Genomic DNA, 19,295 nt, shown 5'->3' on the forward strand with positions numbered 1-19,295 from the left:
TCAAAGAAGACTTTCCCTCACATAAGAACTATTTTTCCATTTTCTCTGAAGCTCTGATATTTGTGAATACTGACCTGAAGAGACCTCTTGGACCTTTGAATATAATTAAAATCTACCAAGGAAACAAACAAAACAAAACAAAAAACAGATGTCTTATTGTTGATACAAAGACATGCTGGCATTCACCTCTTGAAAAATTATAAAATGGCTGAATTCTTCCCTCCCTTTGTAGTATAAACTCTCCCAATATTCTGATCCCACAACTTAAGTTCCTGCAACATATTTTAGTCAAGATGAGAATGCTGACTTACATGAGCAAACGCCTGTCAATATCCCCAGGAAAAACAGTGCCAGGATGACTTACCAGGACAGTGTCACAAACAAATATGGTAATAAATTGAACTGAAAAATTTCCTATGAGAATCAGTTACCAGAATTGGACTAAGGCTACATAAAGAAAGGAAAAGACTGAACTTAGAATTGACATTGATTGATTCCACTCTTCACTTTTATTGAAGACTCTTGGATCACTTTCAAAAACCACCATTTCTGTGACGTGACGTCCAGTCAAAATGACCTGCTTCTCAGGCTTGCCATTCAAAACAGATTTTTCTCAGGATCCTAAAATCATAGCACACATTCTCTCTGGTCAAGCTAACCTCTATTAAACTTCCATTAGCACTTAGATCATTTTGCTTTCAAATCCTGGCCAGAAAAGTCATCAAAGGTAATTAGCATCAAACCTATATAGAGCAACAGGTTTTTTGCTTAAAGTTGACTTACAAAATCCTCAAAATTGTCTTTAGTTCTGCTGAGATTATACATTGACATCAGACGTCTTCTTCAAAGTTTTGAATTACATTAAGTGCAGAAAGATAAGTTAGTTATTATCTGGCTTAAACTAGTATGTAAATTCCAGAGCATTTGTTTTTATAACTACCACAAAAATACCTACGGCTATTTTGGATGGTAAAATAAAATCAATAAATTCTCATTACTTTCAGACCTCATTTAAAATGTACATTTACATATTCACAAACTTTATTGAACTCTAAAATATGCTGCGGATCTCAGTTTCCTGTAAATTCTATAAGAGCTCTTGGTCAAAACCAATTAAATTTGACTTAACATGTAGTTCTTAGAAGCATATCGTCCTCAGATACACAAATTATCTTCTGCGGTTTGGAAAGAACAAGCCAAGAAGAACAAATATCTGATCAAGATTAAATTCTATATTAACCAAATGTTGATTTCCATTGGATAGGAAAGATTTCTTTATTATTTTTCAATTATTTAAAACAGAACCTTAAAGAGGTTAATATAATAGTTTACAAAGTACTCATTAGACAGTTATCAATGTAAACCAGAATATGGTCCTCCAGTTAGCATGGGTTTTTTGCTTTGTTACAATTAAAATTGTATTTATTTCATTTTGCACTTATATTCACATCTTTCTCTCAGATAACTCTGGAGTTATGGGTGCCTGCAAATCCAGCCCAGTGGTCTCATTTCTTTTTCCTTTATGATCTTCTTAGTTTGCCTGAAGCAAACTTGCTCAGAGGAGAAGGCACCTGAAAATTGTGGGCTTCTCTGCAGAACACCACATAAAATTGATAAATCCATCCTAAAATAAATAAAAGAAGCTTTTTCCAAACAAGGTATTGTCTTTTGCTAGTTCTACTTGAAAGAATAGTAGACTGTATAACACCCAAGCCCAGGATAAACTAGCAAAGAAGACATAAAATTGAGTAAAATCATTCCGTATTCTTTTTTACTGAAAAGTTGGGGCTGCGGGGAAAATATGAACATTATTTCATTTTAGCGTTCCCTAGAAGGATAGTTTGAGAACTACTTTTCTGAAGAAAGAGTACTTACTGTCTTTAAAGTTGTTATCCTCCTTATGATTGAAGCAAGGCTACTTCTTTTTCATTCTAAACAAATATCTGGTTCAGGTCCCATCAGCCTTCATGAGGTTCCAATGGTGTATGCTTTCTTTCTATGACACTTCCCTGTATCAATTGTTCTGACCTTCAGAAGCAGATTTTCTGTAATAAAGCTCTCTTTTGGACTCCAAAATTAAATTATTTTCCCTGCCTAGGTTATTTCCTCATACTTTTGTCTAATTATAAAGCAAAATGCCCTGAATGGACCATATTTCAGGAAATAATTGAGTGTTTTCTAACTTGGGCCAAGAAGTCCTCTTTGACTGAGACTGATCAGGCATTGTCCATCTCTATCATTTTAGGAAGTCTATTAAAAAATTCAAATACAAGCATAATTTCTACCAAAGGAATAAGAGGACTACTTCAGTATAACCTTAGCTGGAGCTTCTTTCCTTCCGTTCTGTTTGTTTGTTCAAGCAGAGAGAAGGAAGAGTTGGCAAGGTGGCCTGGATTATAGTGTCTGGAGTCAGATAGCAAGGATTAAAAGTTCAGCTGTACTACTTATCAATCTATGATTCTGGGCAAATTAATTACCTGTGCATATCTTAGTCTTCTCATCTATGTAATCATTGTACTGAAGGGATGGATAATTGTACCAGAATCATAGGGCTGTTCTGAATATTAAGTTACACAATATAAACGTTCAACATGTTATCTGGCAAATAGCAAGTTCTTAATCAATGTCACTCACTATGATTATGACAAATATTTATTCATTCAACAGTATTTATTGAGTAACTACACGCTCTATGATAGGGCTAAAATGATGAGCAAAGCAGAAAGCCCCTGTTCACTGGGCAATTGCTGTGAGAGATAAACAATAAATTAACAGAGATATTAATATATGGTTACAAGCTACAATAAGAAATTGAAGAAAAAGTAGAAAGCAGTCATTCTAAGAACGTAAAACAAGGGAATAAAATAAATAAAACGTAAAAAATAAATTTGCCTGGAGGATCAATGAATGCCTCTCTGAAAAAGCTACAGAGCTTTTATTCAGAACCTTTCAATTATGAATAGAAATGAACTCAGGAAAGAGTGGGCTGAGGGAAGGAGAGCCACTATACAAGGAGAGGAAACAACTTTATGAGGCCAAAAGGCAGTGAAAAATTATAGAGAAGGACATAGGGTCTGGAAGACAGATGATGAGGGGAAGGCTGGTGAGTGAAGGGCCTAGCCAGCAGACAAAGGGACAGATCGTTCAGGACCTATTCGTTTACAGTATAGACGGTGGTCAGAGAGTGCTGGAAATGCATTGGGGGGGGGAGAGAAGGAGGGATGTGACAAAATAGTGCAGATTTTTATTTCATAATTTTCATTGACTCCAGTGTGGAGAATGAATTATAAGTGGCAAATTTAATGAGGGAAGAGGATACAGATGAGAGTTGCAGAAGTTGAGTTGAAAGAGGACAGTATCTTAGATTTAGCGCAGACAATGGAGATGGAGAGATACGGGACAGATACAGGGGAAATGTTCAAAGTAAAAGTGAGAGGGCTTTGTGGAATATTGAAAATGATGGGAGAGAGGATGTTAACAAATATGATCCTCAATTCTGGCTTGCACAACCTAATGCACGGAGAGCTACTCTTTGAAAGAGAGAAGAAAGAAATCGAGCAAGAGAAAAGGGAGATTATGAGCTCAATTTTGTATACGTTCTACTTATATTGTCTCTGTGATATCCACCAGAGAGGTCAAGTAGAGAGGTAGATGTGTGAGACTAAAGGTCAGGGGGAGGTCTAGATTTTGAGATGCAAATCTAGAAATACAGTTTATGGATGGTAACTGAAACCATGGAATCAGATGACTGTTCCCTGTGAGAATTCAGAAAACTAAAAAAGCAGTTAAGCATGACATCTCTTCGCCCACTCACATCACTACAAACTTCAAGAATATAAATATTTCTCTTTGCTTTCTTAGTATACTACATTTTGGGGAAAAATATCCACACCAAAAATATATAATGATCTGGTAGCTAGAAAAGCATACACTTTTCAACAAGTAAGTTCAGACAGTAAAGTTGAGAAAATAAATGATGAATAACATGGGTCAAGAGCCTATTACTGTAAAAGTTAGAATTCTTAATGGTGTAATGGTTAAGGTAGAGTTCTGAGACTTGGTTATGTACAACCAGTAGCTTGGGAAAGATTAAGGCTAGATTTTGGCCTTTACCTAAAATAAATCAGTTTACCCTTGTCTTCCTCCTACCTTTATGTTTCAAGTCCATGATAACTTGACCTTTCCAGAATTCTGAGCTTTCCTCTGAGCATGCTCCAGTTGCTGGTTGAACAAGTTAAACCAACTGAGCTACTTATATTTGTCTAAAACTATGTTCCTAACCAGTGTGAGACTAAATGAATAAAGAAAAAAATTAGAAAATGAAGAAAGAAACAGAAAAGGGGTCAACTTTTGTTTTATAAGTGAAGACTAATTTGGCATAGAAATAAGAATTGATAAAATGCTAAATATCAAATGTGGCATCACAGTATGGTGATAGAAGGATGACCCAAATAATCAACAATTATAATGGGGGTTTATATAGTTTATGTACTCACAGATTATTATAAACACTATGTAGATTGCCTGTATGTGTTATGATAGAAACAAAAGTAAATCCACATAACTGGTTATTTTGCTCATTATTTTCCATTCAGCATTTAACTCTGGAAATGCTATCTCTTCTGAGAAATGAACTCTATTCATACTGCATATTAAAATAATATATATTGATAATGACTAATTACTAAGTCTAGTAGCCTGGTTTCAATCAATCAAGAGCCTAGAGCCAATGCTCTGTGAAGCTTTAGGAACACATACAATCCATGAGAATACTATCAGTATGAATTGATTTGTCCAGGGAGAAATTCAAATTTACCTGAATAAGAATTTTTAAATAAAATTAGACCCAAGTTTCAATATTTTATATATGCAAGATCTCATAAGAAACCCAATAATAAAGATGATTTGGGCTGGTGCTTGGCTTATTTTCAGAATGCTTTTCATTTACAACTCTTTGTGAATAAAAACACTGATGTACTTTTAAAAGTGAGGGACTAGAAGTTAAATCTGATGGGTGTTTGATCCCTAACTGAGCTATCAGTTATTAGTTTTATTTTTTATTATAATTTTTAAGTTAATATTCCATTAGCAGTTTCAAATTCTCCAACTTACATTAAAGTCCACAGAAATTGCTCAGGTCAAGCATGCCTCATTTACTTAAAAATGTAGTTGTTATAAAGCAAACTGTTTCTTTAATGATCAAACAGTAATATTCCCAGCAGTTGAGATATTTTAAGTTAATTCAAAGACTTTACAAAACTGAAAAAAAAATCTATTCTTTTCCTGAACTGAGTCATAAAAACATCAGTTTCAGTAAAGTAGTAAATAATTAATTTAATTTGTTTTCTTGTAAATATATAAGACAAATTGCTAAATGACTATGAATGATTTTCTAAAAAGAAAAAATCTTTCATATTTATTCCACTAAGGGAGATAAAGCCCAACATAATTTATATATTAAAAAATAGGTCTAAAACTATAGGTAATTAGTGAATACATAAATCAAATAATTTCATTGTATTCATGGTACCCAAAGTTATAACCATTTTGGTAAAATACCTTACTTAATCAAGTAATAGATAAACCTATATTTAGGTTTCCCATAAAAGGGAAAAACTTTGATATACTCGAAAACTGCAAATTAAACTTTTCCCTCTTTAAAATAGCAATCTTACAGTTTATTAAGTGTCTTAACATATTAGATTACGTTCAAAGCTCTTAAAATTCAAATTTAAATCCATATAGTCCATACAATTGAAAATTTTTAAGGATAATTTTTTTATATCTCTAATACCACATTTGTCAACATAATTAAAGAGCACCTATACATATTATTTTGTTTTATGTATACTTTTTGTTATTCATTCAACTCTTTAAGAAGCTGATTCAATCAACCAAAAGTTTAAAAAGTTGCTCCTGTTTCTAATTTGTTACTGAGATATAATTAAATTTTATGAACATATTCATTTTCCTATGTTTCTCTTATATTTCTTCTTCAGTAATGTATTCTGATATCATATGAATTTAAATGCAAATCTTTTCATAGCCTCACTTTATGCCAAAACTAGTAAGGATCTAGTGCAGAATAATAAGGCAATTCTCTAAAAAACGTAAAAGATGGAGTTTTACATTTCTGAAGGTTTTCTATAAGTCTTGAAAGTAGGAGAACTCTACTAAGAGAAGTGTAATCTTAGAAATAAACAAGAAATAAGTGTTGACCTGCTTACTAAGGATCCACAATCCCAAACTGAGCCAACAAACCAGGACAGCTGAATGCACAGAGGCTCAGCAACAGTTTAAATCTAAGACTTTGAACAAGGCAAAAGTGAATACATGGTAGGATAAAAAGGGAAGTTGGGATAGAAAATAATAACACTGTATCTCATGGAAAAAAGAGAAAGATCGTCTTCCTGTCCAGTGGCCTCCTTTTGTCTTCCTCATTACTCCTGGAATATAGATGCAAGCCACAGGGATCCTAGATAACATGCTAAGTCAGTGTCTGGGCTAGTTTATGAGATGCATTTGAATGATGCTTTAAGCAAGTTTCACACCAGGTAACTGGAAGACTGAAGTAATTTAAGGACAGAAGATAACAGAAGATTACTATAACCTCAGAACTATGAGAACCCCTCCACCTAGAGATACACCAAAATGCATAAATGTTCAATTTGTTATTAAACTCTGAAACTTGCAAAAAAGAAAAGCAATATGTATGAGCCAATAGAAATTAATGAGCGAACTTTTAATGAGATTACAACTTGAGTAATAAAAACCAGGCGGGCATCTCTTAACCAAAGTTTTCAACCTGAAACGTTTTAGACTTAACTAACGCCCAGAGCACACGAGGGTGAGGGGAGATGAGTGGAAATTGAGAGATGCTTGGATACCCCATGAAGACTTACTGTACCTGTGTCCAAATCCTTCACCTGTTGCCTGGCTCGAGTTGGCCGGCTCCACTTTGAGCTCTTGCAGGACCAGTCCTTTTTCATGTGCTCCAGGAAAGTCCATGCCTGGCACCTCCTCCTCCTCTAGGGACTCCACGTAGAAGAGGGTCCTGGCCGGCTGTTGAGTGCGCTGCCCTGGCGCCCCTTGCTGCAACCTCGTGGACACGGGCAGCAGGGTGCCATTCAGTGGATTGAAGGAAGAGGAGGAACAGGACGGGGAGGAAGACGAAGAAGAGGACGAAGAGGAAGGCTTCTTCCAGAAAGCGCTCATGCTGCCCTTCTCTTGGCTTTTGAGCAGGCGACTCTGGCTAGGTCCCCAATGCTCAAAGCTGCCGCTGCCGTCCTGTTGCAGGCAGCCGCCCCCCGCTGGGCCGCCAGGGGACGGCGATGGGTGGCTGAAGAGTTTCCAGCGGAGTCGGAGGATGTGCTTCACATCGAAGTCTTTTCGCCCAGAACCTGACATGCTTGACGCAAGGAAGGAAAAGGCACCTCAGTTGGCGCAGGAGTAGACGGACCAGCTGGTAGGGGAGGCCAGCGGAGTCCGGGGTTGGAGGAGGAGGCGGGCTGCGCGCCCTGCAGCCCGGGAGCAGACGGGGCTAGGCAGGCTGCGCGCCCTGCCAGGCGACGACCGAAGCGCGGACGGCAGAGCCGTGAGGCTCAGCCGCGGCCAGGTCCGCAGGACCTGCGTTGGGGAGCCCACCGGCCCGGAGCAGAGCGGGATACTGAGGGTTGAGAATCCTCGATCCCCGCGCGGGGCCCCGTGGTTCTGGCGGGAAGGACGACCCTGGTGCTAGAGATGCGCGAGGGAGGGAGGTCTGCGCTCTCCGAAGCTCGGGAGGCGGCGGAAGCTGGATACACCTCCCTGGGATGCACCCGTGGCACAGCCTCAGTCGGGAAGGAGTCGGCTCTCCTGTCCTTGCAGCTCGGAGTTCAGCGCCTGGAGAGCGCAGAGAGAGATAGAAAGAGCCCCAAGTCGCCAAGAAGCGCACCCCCCAGCCTTCTCCGTGCACCTGCGCCCCTGTCCCCGGTCTCTCCAAGGATACCCTGAGAGCTTGCCGGGTATCTCTGAGAAAGTCAAATGCTTTCTGCAAGGCGAGAAGGGGTGGCTTTGTATAGTAGTTTGTAAAAGAGAAAAATAAATATTCCAGTAAATAGAGGGAGGCAAAAGGAAAAGCCCGCCCGTGAAGCTGTCAAGGTCCTCACGGTACAATTTTCTCTCCGCCTCAGCGCCTCCTCCTCCCCCGTAAGTGACGCAGATGTGCACTGGGGCCTGTACGGAGAGATGGAGGGAGGGAGCGAAGGCTTCAATCTTCTTTATGCAAGTGAGTCTGCTGATCTTATTGTCCCCTTGCGTGGGTCCTGTCACCTTTTGTCATCCTCCTTCCTCACTACATTACTGTGTAGCAATAAAAGTAAAGCAAACAGGCATTATGCTTTAGCATCAGAAAACACCAAACGTGAATCATGGCAGCATAAACTTAATAGGCTGCCATCGGTTTGCAGGTTGCAGGTTAATGACTTGAATTATTTAATAAACCGCATCCTTTAACCTTTAGCCTTAGTTTCTCTGTAGTGAGACACAGAAGAAACAGGGATGGTGGCGTCAAAGTGTGGTGATGCCACCGTTCTGACACTTACATTGTAATTCTGTCATTAATGCACTCAGGCACTGCTTCGCTCTGGGGGCTAGAGGCACACGGTGGAAATTTGAAGATGGGTATCTGAGCGCAGGAGATGAGTTTTGCAAAATCACTGCATTCGGTGTGTAGCTTCAGAATGAAAGCTGTTCTCCGTGTAAACCAAGAACTGGAATCGAATGTTAAAAGAGAATTTCAAGGCATAACCTTCTAGTACATAAATAATGATTCAAAAAATGCATGGAAGAGTTTAGGCAATAAGCAGAAATATCCAAAGGCTACTATCCTGCAAAAATCTCCTGAAGAAGGGAAGATGTTTTTCCCTTATATCTATATTTCGAAAGATGAAGACTAGGATCCCTTCTGAGCTATGACTACTTGGAAATTTTTCATCTTTTTTTTTTAATGAGCCATTAAAATAGAACCCAGTCACCTTTGCTGAAGGCAAAAGGGGGTCAGAGAAGCAGTGGGTTCCCTAACTCAACCAGGAATATGGTGTTGGTCATTCATGAAATTCACAGCTCAGCAACCCCCAGCAGGGCACAGGAATCAAGCATTAAAGTGCACTTATATTACTGTTCTGTTACCCCATTGTTGAGCAGTTAACTTAAACAGAAACCAAAGCTAAATTTGAAGTCCTTCTTAGACAAAGCTGGAGATTTTAATAAAACAAGAAATTAAGCACACAAAACTCCTACTGTTAGGGGAAGAAAAATCACTATTGTGCATTTTAAATATTGATTTATGCCACAACAGCTGGACTGAAATCCCCTGTGCCTTGATTTTTCTTTCAGTATTCAGTGTATTTTTTTTTTTTAAAGCAAAAAGCCCTTTACAGCAAACAATGGTGACAGATCATGTTTATCCAAGAACCGAATCAAGTATGTATTTCCCTGAGGGAAGAAAACAGTGTATGAAATTACACATCACCAACAAAACAGAAAACTTTCCACCAGAGGTAACGTTGAAATTTGAAGTGCATATAATTAAATGATTTCAATAGAAATTGGTGTTTCTTGGGTTTTCTAAACTTGACATAATATTTAATTTCATTAAACAATATAAAATAATATAAATAAAACAAGTCCATTACATCTATATTTTCTGCATTAATTAGTATCTATAACTATTCAAAACTGCAATATAAAAATTATTTTTGTTATGAAATTCCATTCTGCATTTCCCTTTTACTCTGCAATACTAATATTACTATTATACAGATTAAAAGTTATCTGTTTAAACATCAGTAATTTATATAAGTCAAAACAGAGGAAACATTGATTTTTAGAATAAAGGAACATGAATTAAAAATGCTAAGGCATTTTTAACACATGATGACTAGTGTCTATTTGTTGCTCCTGTAGTAATATTTAGTATGCTTAAAACACTGTTGCACTCTATTATTTAAAATAGTTACTTTTCTATAGTTATCAATCTACATACAAAAATCACTCTTGCTGGGGAAGATATTTAAATGTAATTCATTTAAATTATCAAATAAAATATATAGGATTTAGAAAATAAAGTAGGCCTGAAATTATGTTAAAGTGAAATAAATTAAGAAGGTGATTGATTATATTTTTTAACTTCTTTGTTACCATACTGTTATTGGGAAAGAAGGAAGCAGGGAAGAAAGGAGAAAAATGAAGTAATAAAGGAAGGAGGAAAGGCAAGAAAAGGCAGCAGAAAGAAAGAAAGAGAGAGAGAAAGAAAGAAGGAAAGAAAGAAAAAGAAAGAAAGAAAGAAAAAGAAAGAAAAAGAGAAAGAAAGAAAGAGAAAGAAAGGAAGAAAGAAAGAAAGAAAAAGAAAGAAAGAAAGAAAGAAAAAGAGGGAGGGATGGAGGGAGGGAGGAAGGAAGGAAGGAGTTAAGGAAAGAAAATAATTTACTAAGATACCACGAATTAGCTTTACATATTAAAAAAAAGGATGCTGGAAAAAATATGCCTTGTGAAATATTACACTCATTCATTTATTTATCCACTATTCAAAATAAAAATTTTTAATTGAGCACTTACCACACATTAGGTCCAATGCCAAATAGTAGCAAATATAGAAGAATTAAGTTCCTTGCAGCTGGCTGGAAGAGCTAACAAAGGACAATTGTTTAGCCAGTCACAATTTATAATTGACTCATGAGTCAATTAAATTAAGATGTAAGATAACCAAGCTTATAAGGAAGGGGACATTGACATAATAAAGATCGCTTTTTAAGAATCCTAACAATCACATTACACTTTATTTTAAAGACAAAATCAATTCAATTATTCTAATCCTATTGTTTAATTAATTGAATTGTTATTTCATTCAATCCAAGTCTTTCAAATGAGTGTTCATACTACTGCCAGAGTTCCTTGACACAATCTTAGCAAAAAAGCTTAATCAGGATACTGGAAATCTGGAGGATGCTTAAGTATTTGCTACTGTACACGTATATAAAACTCTTCCTGTAGCTATTAAATCCAACACAAATGTTAAATATACCACACTGAAAGTTCCTTCAACTCAAACACTTAAGCATGAACAAAACTGGATTTGGTTCCAAGCATTTTCTTAGCTGTAAACTTTTCTCTTTTAGTAACTGTTTTCTAAACACACTCAATTAGATGTGTGCTTATCCAGGAAAAGTGAATTCTCATTCTCTTGAATCTTTTTGATAGCTAAGAAATGTCTAGTAAGTTACCTCTACATAATAAGACCCAACAAAAGCATTTGAATGGCTAATGATGATCCGATGTGAAAGTTCATGCCCTATGATGGCTCCTGTATTTTTGTTTATCTTTGTTTTATTTTAATAAAACATATCTGTATGCTGTTAAAATGAATGGATACCATTTAAAATAAGTGCACTGCATTGTGGATGTGGAAATTAAATGAAGAGTTTTTTAATGGCATTTTCTTTCCAAAAGTGAGTGAAACATAATACCATATAGCACTAATGTTAAGTGATCTCATGTACAATATCAAGAGCTCCTACTTTCTAAAACTAGTGAACATAACCTGTTTAAAGTCTATTAATCTTCGTTACAGTATAGGTGTAGTTTAGTTTAGTAGCAATTAAGTGACTACTTAATAAACATTTGTAGGTGTTAATTGATCCTCAGGGGCCGTTTTAATCCACTCTACCTCTCCGGTTTATTTGACCTTTTGATTTGAATCAAGCAGTAAATGTATATACTTGTGAAATTCTTATATGTAACTTATTGAGTTACTTTGTTAATGCTTAAGTAATTGTGGATATTAGTATTTATTTGGAAATTATTTGTATATTTAATTAACCTTCACCTTGGTATAGACATAATTTTGGAAATAAGCTTTCAAGAGTCTTGCAACTTTCACAAGCATATTGTAAAAAAATACAACTTACTATACACTTGAGTATTCACAAGATATGATTCCTGCTTAATCACGGTATTGCTGTTCCGGTGACCCAGGAGATTGCAAGTGAGTGACAAAAATTGAACATTAATCTTTTACGCAATTTTATTGTAGGAATAGCCGATATCCATAAATGTCTGTATATAAGGTATATTCTAAAATCACTTCAAGTAGGAGAAATGTTTTATAATTACCTGCTTCAGTTGACAAATCACTTAATTTTACTTTCTTGTGAGTGGGAAGGATAATGAGAAGTAAATGAATAGATAAGGTAATTTAGAGATTACAAAAAATATCATTGGCATTGGACTGTGAGGAATTCAGAGAAATTCTGGCACATTAAATAAGTTTCTGATAGTGTGAGGGAAAGAATAAATTTTCCTAAGGAAACTAGAGGCTATTTTTGTCAGTTATGGAACCTGCCCATTAATATTTATTGAACTGGGTACATGGAATTTATGTATATTAACCACCAGATATGATTCGTTATACAGACAGCATTGTATTTTTATTTGTAGTAAAAATTTAGTCAAATTAAAAATGCATGTGTAGGGGCCGGCCTGGTGGCTCAGCAGTTAAGTGCACACATTCTGCTTTGGCAGCCTGCCGTTTGCTAGTTCAGATGCCAGGTATGGACATGGCACCACTTGGGAAGCCACGCTGTGGTAGGCATCCCACATATAAAGTAGAGGAAGATGGGCATGGATGTTAGCTCAGGGCCAGTCTTCATCAGCAAAAAGAAGATTGGCAGCAAATGCTAGCTCAGGGCTAATCTTCCTTAAAAAGAAAAAAAAATGTATGTGTGGTAGTTAGATGATTGGTTTTGCATAGGAATGTTAGCTGAATTTCATCAAAAAGTTTTTAAAAACTTGATAAAGAAGCAAATTTTCAATAAATGGATATTCCTTCATTTACTAATGTTGTTTGTACACATATAATAGATTGCTAGAATAATTTACATCACGGAATAGACTTTAAATTTCCTGTGACTTTCTAGACTCCTGCCTGGGGAATCTAAGATTGACACTTATATCCAAGAGAACAAACTTACCAGAAGATTCGTTCATTATTTCTGATCTACAACTGCAAATCTATACCTCTCTTTAAGCATTGAAAACCCAGATTATGGATTTCTGACACTCACAAAAATGTCTAGCCATGCAGAGCTAATTGAAACCATGGGCTATTTCAATAAATCCATCAATTAGTATCGAAAATTGCCTGTGTGCGCAGCCCTGTGCACTGAAGATATAGGAACTTATCTTGGTAGAAAACACGCATACAAAGAAAGATTTTAAATTGTGACTAACCTACAACATAAGATGTTTTAAAATGTTTTTCTAATTCTTATAATGTACATACAGCTTTTGCAGCTATTTTTTTCATAGTTATTTCACATACTTGCTTCCCAAACATGCAAAAGGAAACACAGAGAGGCCCAAGATAGCCATCGCACAGCTCTCCAGACTCTCTCGTCAGCCTTGCCTGAGTCTACTTCTTTGGTTAACAAGAGAGAATTTTATAGTTTATAGAGAGTTGTAAAATTTTAATTTTCATATGCAACATAACTCCTAAAGTTGCTACCACCTTTGCATAAGCTTATGTTTCACTAAGCCATTTTAGAGCCTCTTTCCTTTGCTGTGGGTATTATTCTCTAATACAGCCACAGAATATAGCAGTTATTGCAGTGTGAATTAATCATTCCCTATTCAAACATGTATGGCATGTATACATATGTGTGCCTATATATTCATACATAGACACACAGATGAACATACATGGAGCTTGAAAGGGGTTCAAATCACAGGGAACAACAAAGTCAATGACATTAAAGTGAAAACAAATTGTTTGACATTTATTTCTTTCCAACAGAGAGTAGTTTAGTTTATGTGGTAAATATGATTTTTTAGACATTAAAATAAAGTTTCAAAACTTTTGATGGAGTCAAAACTTTAAGTGGAGATATTGAATCCCGCATAATTGCATTTTTTTATTGTTGTTATTTTATGATTGCTACTGAGAGTATGACATTTTAGGGGATGTCTGACACCTCTAATATCTTTTCAATAGGGTATTTCAACAAAATACAAGGGAGAAAGGAATTTTAAATGTAAGTGATAAGCAGTTTCAATGATACCAGAAAGGCCCAGGAGAACTGCAACAAAAAAATAATGAATTTATCAATAAGGAGAGAACCTACTCGTGATCTTCAATAAAATAAGTGATTTAACTAATCTGCCATTTAGTTACATCAAGACTTTCCAACATTCAAATGTTAAATTTCTAATAATAATAGACTGTGAGGTAGAAATGATTAATTATTTGACTTAGGGTCATTAAAGTTTTGGAATCTATTCAATCATGAGCACATATTTGTTGAGCACTTGCTGTGTGGCTGTAATGTGCATTGTGAAGGAGCTTCCCATTGCTCAAGGAAAGCTTACACTTTATGTTGGGAGAAAAGCTATAAAACACTAAACAAATCAAAAACAAAACTAAATATTTTGGTAAATGTTATGAAGTAATCTATTTGACGACACAGCAAATGACATTGCACTGACAGTTCTTCACTTTATATAGAACTTTTAGAGAAGTGCTCCCTTCATCCTGTTAGAGCTGATCTGAAAGATAGCAGGAAGAGACAACAGATGCATGAAGAGAGAGAACAGAAGTAAAGAAGAAAAAGGTGAAATATGACAAATGGAAGAAAACAATCAGCATAAGCGTAGGAGAAAGAGCAAACCAGAGAGAGAATGGCTGCTGAAAGCCCTGAGGTAGCAAAGAGCATGAGACATTGGAAGAACACAAAGGCCACCGTTAGTGAGTATGTGGGGAGGAGAAGGCAAGAAATGGTGACAGAATTCATAGTATAGAGTTTCCATTTAAATTGTACTTATAATGGACAATTAGTGAAGAGTTTTAAGCAGGGAGATAATGTATAATTTAACATTTTTAAAGAGATTACTTTGATTAAGTTGGGGAATTCCAAGAATCCAGAGAAAGACATAATCATTCAAGAATATTTTCTTCTCCAACAGCAAGACTCGATAACGTAGCCAAGGATCATTTAGTAATAAGTTTGGGAATAGAAAGCTGGGTAATATTAATACTTGCTTTCATACAGAGGTGTCATCTTAATTTAATTTAGGAATTTTAGCATAAGAATTGGCATTTATTAAATGGATGTAAATTACAGTGCTGGGTTTTGTATTTTTTAAAGAACTTCAGCATCTGTTATCTCACTCCATAAATTGTGCTGGCTCTCAAGAGGAAAGCAGAGCTATACAGACTGATGGCAAAGCTGAGACCTGAAGGATGAGGAAAAGCAAACCATGGGAAAAGCAGGAAGAAAAAGAAATGTTCTGTGCAAGTACCCTGGATCAGGAAAGAGCTTGGCCTAATGAATGAATTGAAGAGGTATTGTGGGAAGAAGTAATTTTGAAAGACAAGAGAGGCAGTTAATATTCTTTTCTAGATTATTAACCTAATGATTAAAACAATGATGTAACCTGTGCAAATTTAGTAGTTTCTAGCATTTTAAGAATTAGGATCTAGATCTTCTTAAAGTATCATACCGCAATGATCCCTTCCTGAAAATACTGAGGAAACAATCAACATAAGCACTGGAGAGAGAGCCACTTAGGCTGCAAAGAGAAGAGGCCTTTGGAGGCACATAAAGGCCAGTCAGTGAGCGTGTAAAGAGCAGAGGGCAAGGAACAAGATTCATAACCAACAACATCACCATATCTCAAGTAAAATTGTAGATTTTAAATCCACACTGTCAATGTCAAAGGCCAACTGACACATATCCCAGACATTGTATCTGGGTAATCTCTAAAATTTTACTCTTCTACTAGTCTAGCTCCAATTCCCTGAAGATTGATTCAATTTTCTTACCTTCTGCTCATCTAGTATTCTCCATTTAGCCTGAAATTTAATCTTCCTCAATGCAAAGTTTACAGTTTTTCTAACACTAAAGTATTAGTAGCCCATTTTATCCTATAATTTACCTTCAGAGAGTTACACAGCTCTGAATAAAACATGATTGTAAATAACCACAAATTCCTGAGAATTAGCAGAATAAAACATGTATCATCTATTATTCTCTGTTTTTCTTAGACAGAGATCTACATCAAGATTAGTTCAGAGAAAGATTTATAAAGTGAATGTGTATTGCTAAACAATAAGGAAATGGAAACTCTTCGTAAGTCAAAAATGACATTTTTTAACGTGTATAATGAAAACAAAATATGGGTACAGTTTTACGAAACCGGACTATATTTTATTTTGGAGTCTTTCAAAATAGTAAACAGACAAGACAATAAAATTGGAGAAAGTCTAGAAAGAAGAAACTGAAATCTTAAAGGGAGAGAGGAAAGACCTTGAGAGGAGAGATATATTGATGGTCTTCGATCTTGACTAACTGAAAGGAGTGTTATGAAAATTGACCACAAGCTTAAAATGATACAGATAGAGCTTAGTCTGAGGGCAATCAGACTTGGATTTGAGTTCCAGCTCTGGCCTTCATTAATTGTGTAAATTTGAAATAGTTTAAAAACCTCTCAGAGACTTTGTTTCCTAATCCGTACAATAGAAATTATAGTTTATTCAAAAAGTTTTGTGGAAAATAAATTACATCTTTCATCATAGGGGCCAGCATATAGAAGGAATTCAACAAATATTAATCTCTGTCTCTCTATATCCTGTCTCTAAATTGAAATAGTTCACGATAAACTTACTACTACTGAATATGCAAATTATGGAACTCTTAGTTAATAAGTAAATTATGAAAATCCAATATTATAAATAGAAAATTCTACTGCTGTTTAACTATCAAAATAATGCATTGATGTCCATAAGTTGTAAAGAAAAATAGGACTTTTTGAAGTTGACTTTAAAGAATAATTGTGTATTTCAACCATAAAGTCTTTCATAGAAATTTCAGATTATTACATTGATTAATGGTGAATTATAACAAGACGTTATCAAAATCTTTGTTCATTGATAATAGTTATCAGAGTGAGTCTTGAGAGTGATTGTGAAGAATATTCAAAGTTCCATTTACTATTGAAAATATTACCAATTTTTAATGTTGAAGCACTCCCATATTCCTTTTACATGACCTAGGCACACAGGATCACTCTGGGAAGTCGGAGGACAGATGCTGAAGCCTCATAGCATTGTTACTCTCCCGTAGTAGGGAAGGTCCAAAGATGCAACCGATAGTTAACATCCCTGCAATCTGTCAGTAGGAAGCAAATGTCCATCATCTGGGTAACAGAAAAGATTCCAAATACATTATGCTAAATCGGTAAGAATTCATCATTAAGTATTGGGGAATACATATCCAGAAGAGAAGCCCAGGGAGAAAGGAGTTATTTGCACATAGAAAATCCTTCTCATAATAAATATTTAACTCAGTGCCCTGGGGTTGTCACCAAACATCTCACTTTGTTGAATTCTTGTATTTTTTTTAAGATAGCAACATATAAAGGATATATAATTTTAGTGTTATTTGTAATTTGCAGTCAAATTGCTGAAATGTCATCTCAGAGTATGTTAAATACAGGAAGTAGGTCTTTGAAAATAAGATTTCCTTTGATAAAATACAAACAGAACTGAATTTAGTTAATTCAGTTTGTAAGAAATATAGAGACACAATGTTAAATCCAGTAAAAAGCATGTTATTGAATTTCATATGTCATTTTTGTTCATATTCTTTCTTTAGCATTTAAAGAAGATAGAAATAATATATTTTTCCATTGAGATTTTCTGCTTTTGCACACTAGCAAGTAACCATCATTTCCTAAAGAAGTGTTGGTGGGGGGTCTCAGCTCTTTCCTTTCCAAGACACTAAATAATTAATAACGTTTCCTGTTTCATACTAGTGTGAAACTCTGTTCTATATGCTTTAGTGGAGCTTGCATCCTAGTGGGAAAAGACAAACAGGTAAATAAGTAAATAATGTCATGGGGATTGAATTATTATGTGGAAAAATGGAACAAGTGAAGAAGTATTAGAAAATGCTGAGGAAGCTGCAGCAATTATTTTAGATGACATGGGCAGAGAAAGTCTTTCTGATGAAATGACATTTGAGAAGAGGCCTGCATAGAGGTGGGAGGGTGGAAGGGATCCTTGCAGTTACCAGGGCAATAGTCATTGGGGCAGAAGCAAAGCAAGGGAAAAGGCTCTGAGGCATGTGTTTGACATGTTAGAGTGACAATAAATGGAGTAGAAAAATAATTAAATGGATGACTCAATTAACTGTTATCCCAAGGGACTGAAAATCTCAGCAACACTCAGTATCCCTGTATTTTGTTTTTGTTTTTTGTTGTAGTTCTTTTTCCCACTAGAATCTGCTTCTTCCCAACCCTCGCCATCTCATTCATTCTTTTTAACCACTATTGAGCTGAAGATATATAGCTGCCATCTACCTTCTGATACTAATGGTAGTCTAGCTTTAAAACAAAGTTCCCTTGGTTCTTGTTACTCTGCCTTTAGCATCCGATGTGGTTGATGATAAAGCAAGTTCATGTATTTATACACACACACACACACACACATTTTTTGCTTGCATAGCTGATAATCCTTTTCATTCCCTTTAAAATATTTTTGGATTTCTTATTTACTCTCTGCGATGTAAAATTCTTCCACAATGTGCCCATTGGACTTTGTGAGTTTTATTGCATTCATTTTACTTTAACTCAGTGGCATGCTCTGAAGATATGAGATTTTCTTCAGCTCTGTGTTGTACTTTTATTCACACATATTTTATTCCCTCCTCTTAGAACCAATTAGACAAGGTTGTAAGTTATGGATGCTTCATTCACAGCTAAACTTTTAAGGCACTACCTGCCAAATTATCCTATTTCTCTCAAACTATCTTTCTAACTCATTAAATTTTTCCTCATCTTGGTATCCTGTGCTTTTCTGCCAATTTAAGGCGTATGCAAAAATAGAGAGAATAGTATAATAAGGTCTTATGTACCCATCACCCGAATTTCATTATCAATTCATGAATCTTTTTTCATCTCTGGCTTCCACCCACATCACCCACTTATTCTCCTGTGGATTATTTTGAAGCAAATCCCAGATTTTATATCATTTCATGCACAAATAAATTAGTGTACATCTAAAGAATAAGACCTTTTTAAGTTCCTAAGATCCCTATTTTACAAAAGAGTTTGACATTAATTACTTTCATTTACTGCTTTTTTTTATCATCCTATTTGTTCTTTGGTTGAATCTTTTTCTCTTATGTGGTATTAATTTTTCTCAAGTGTTTGATATTTTCTGGTTGTCTGCTCATTTTTGGTATGAGAATCCCTGTTTGTCTCTC

At 35.6% G+C, this 19,295-nt stretch overlaps 1 protein-coding gene across 2 annotated transcripts in view; it reads right to left on the reverse strand.

Moving 5' to 3' along the window:
* Positions 1 to 8,196, reverse strand: part of KLHL1 (kelch like family member 1) — a 327,107-nt gene extending 318,911 nt beyond the window's left edge. For both annotated transcript variants that reach the window (XM_070578894.1, XM_008513552.2), the window contains exon 1: positions 6,908 to 8,196. In XM_070578894.1, the coding sequence (XP_070434995.1) occupies positions 6,908 to 7,407 (500 nt within the window). In that variant the 5' untranslated portion in view covers positions 7,408 to 8,196. The remainder of the gene's footprint in view (positions 1 to 6,907) is intronic.
* Positions 8,197 to 19,295: the final 11,099 nt, after the last annotated feature.

Source organism: Equus przewalskii, chromosome 16, assembly GCF_037783145.1.
Source record: "Equus przewalskii isolate Varuska chromosome 16, EquPr2, whole genome shotgun sequence".
Taxonomy (NCBI): Eukaryota; Metazoa; Chordata; class Mammalia; order Perissodactyla; family Equidae; genus Equus; species Equus przewalskii.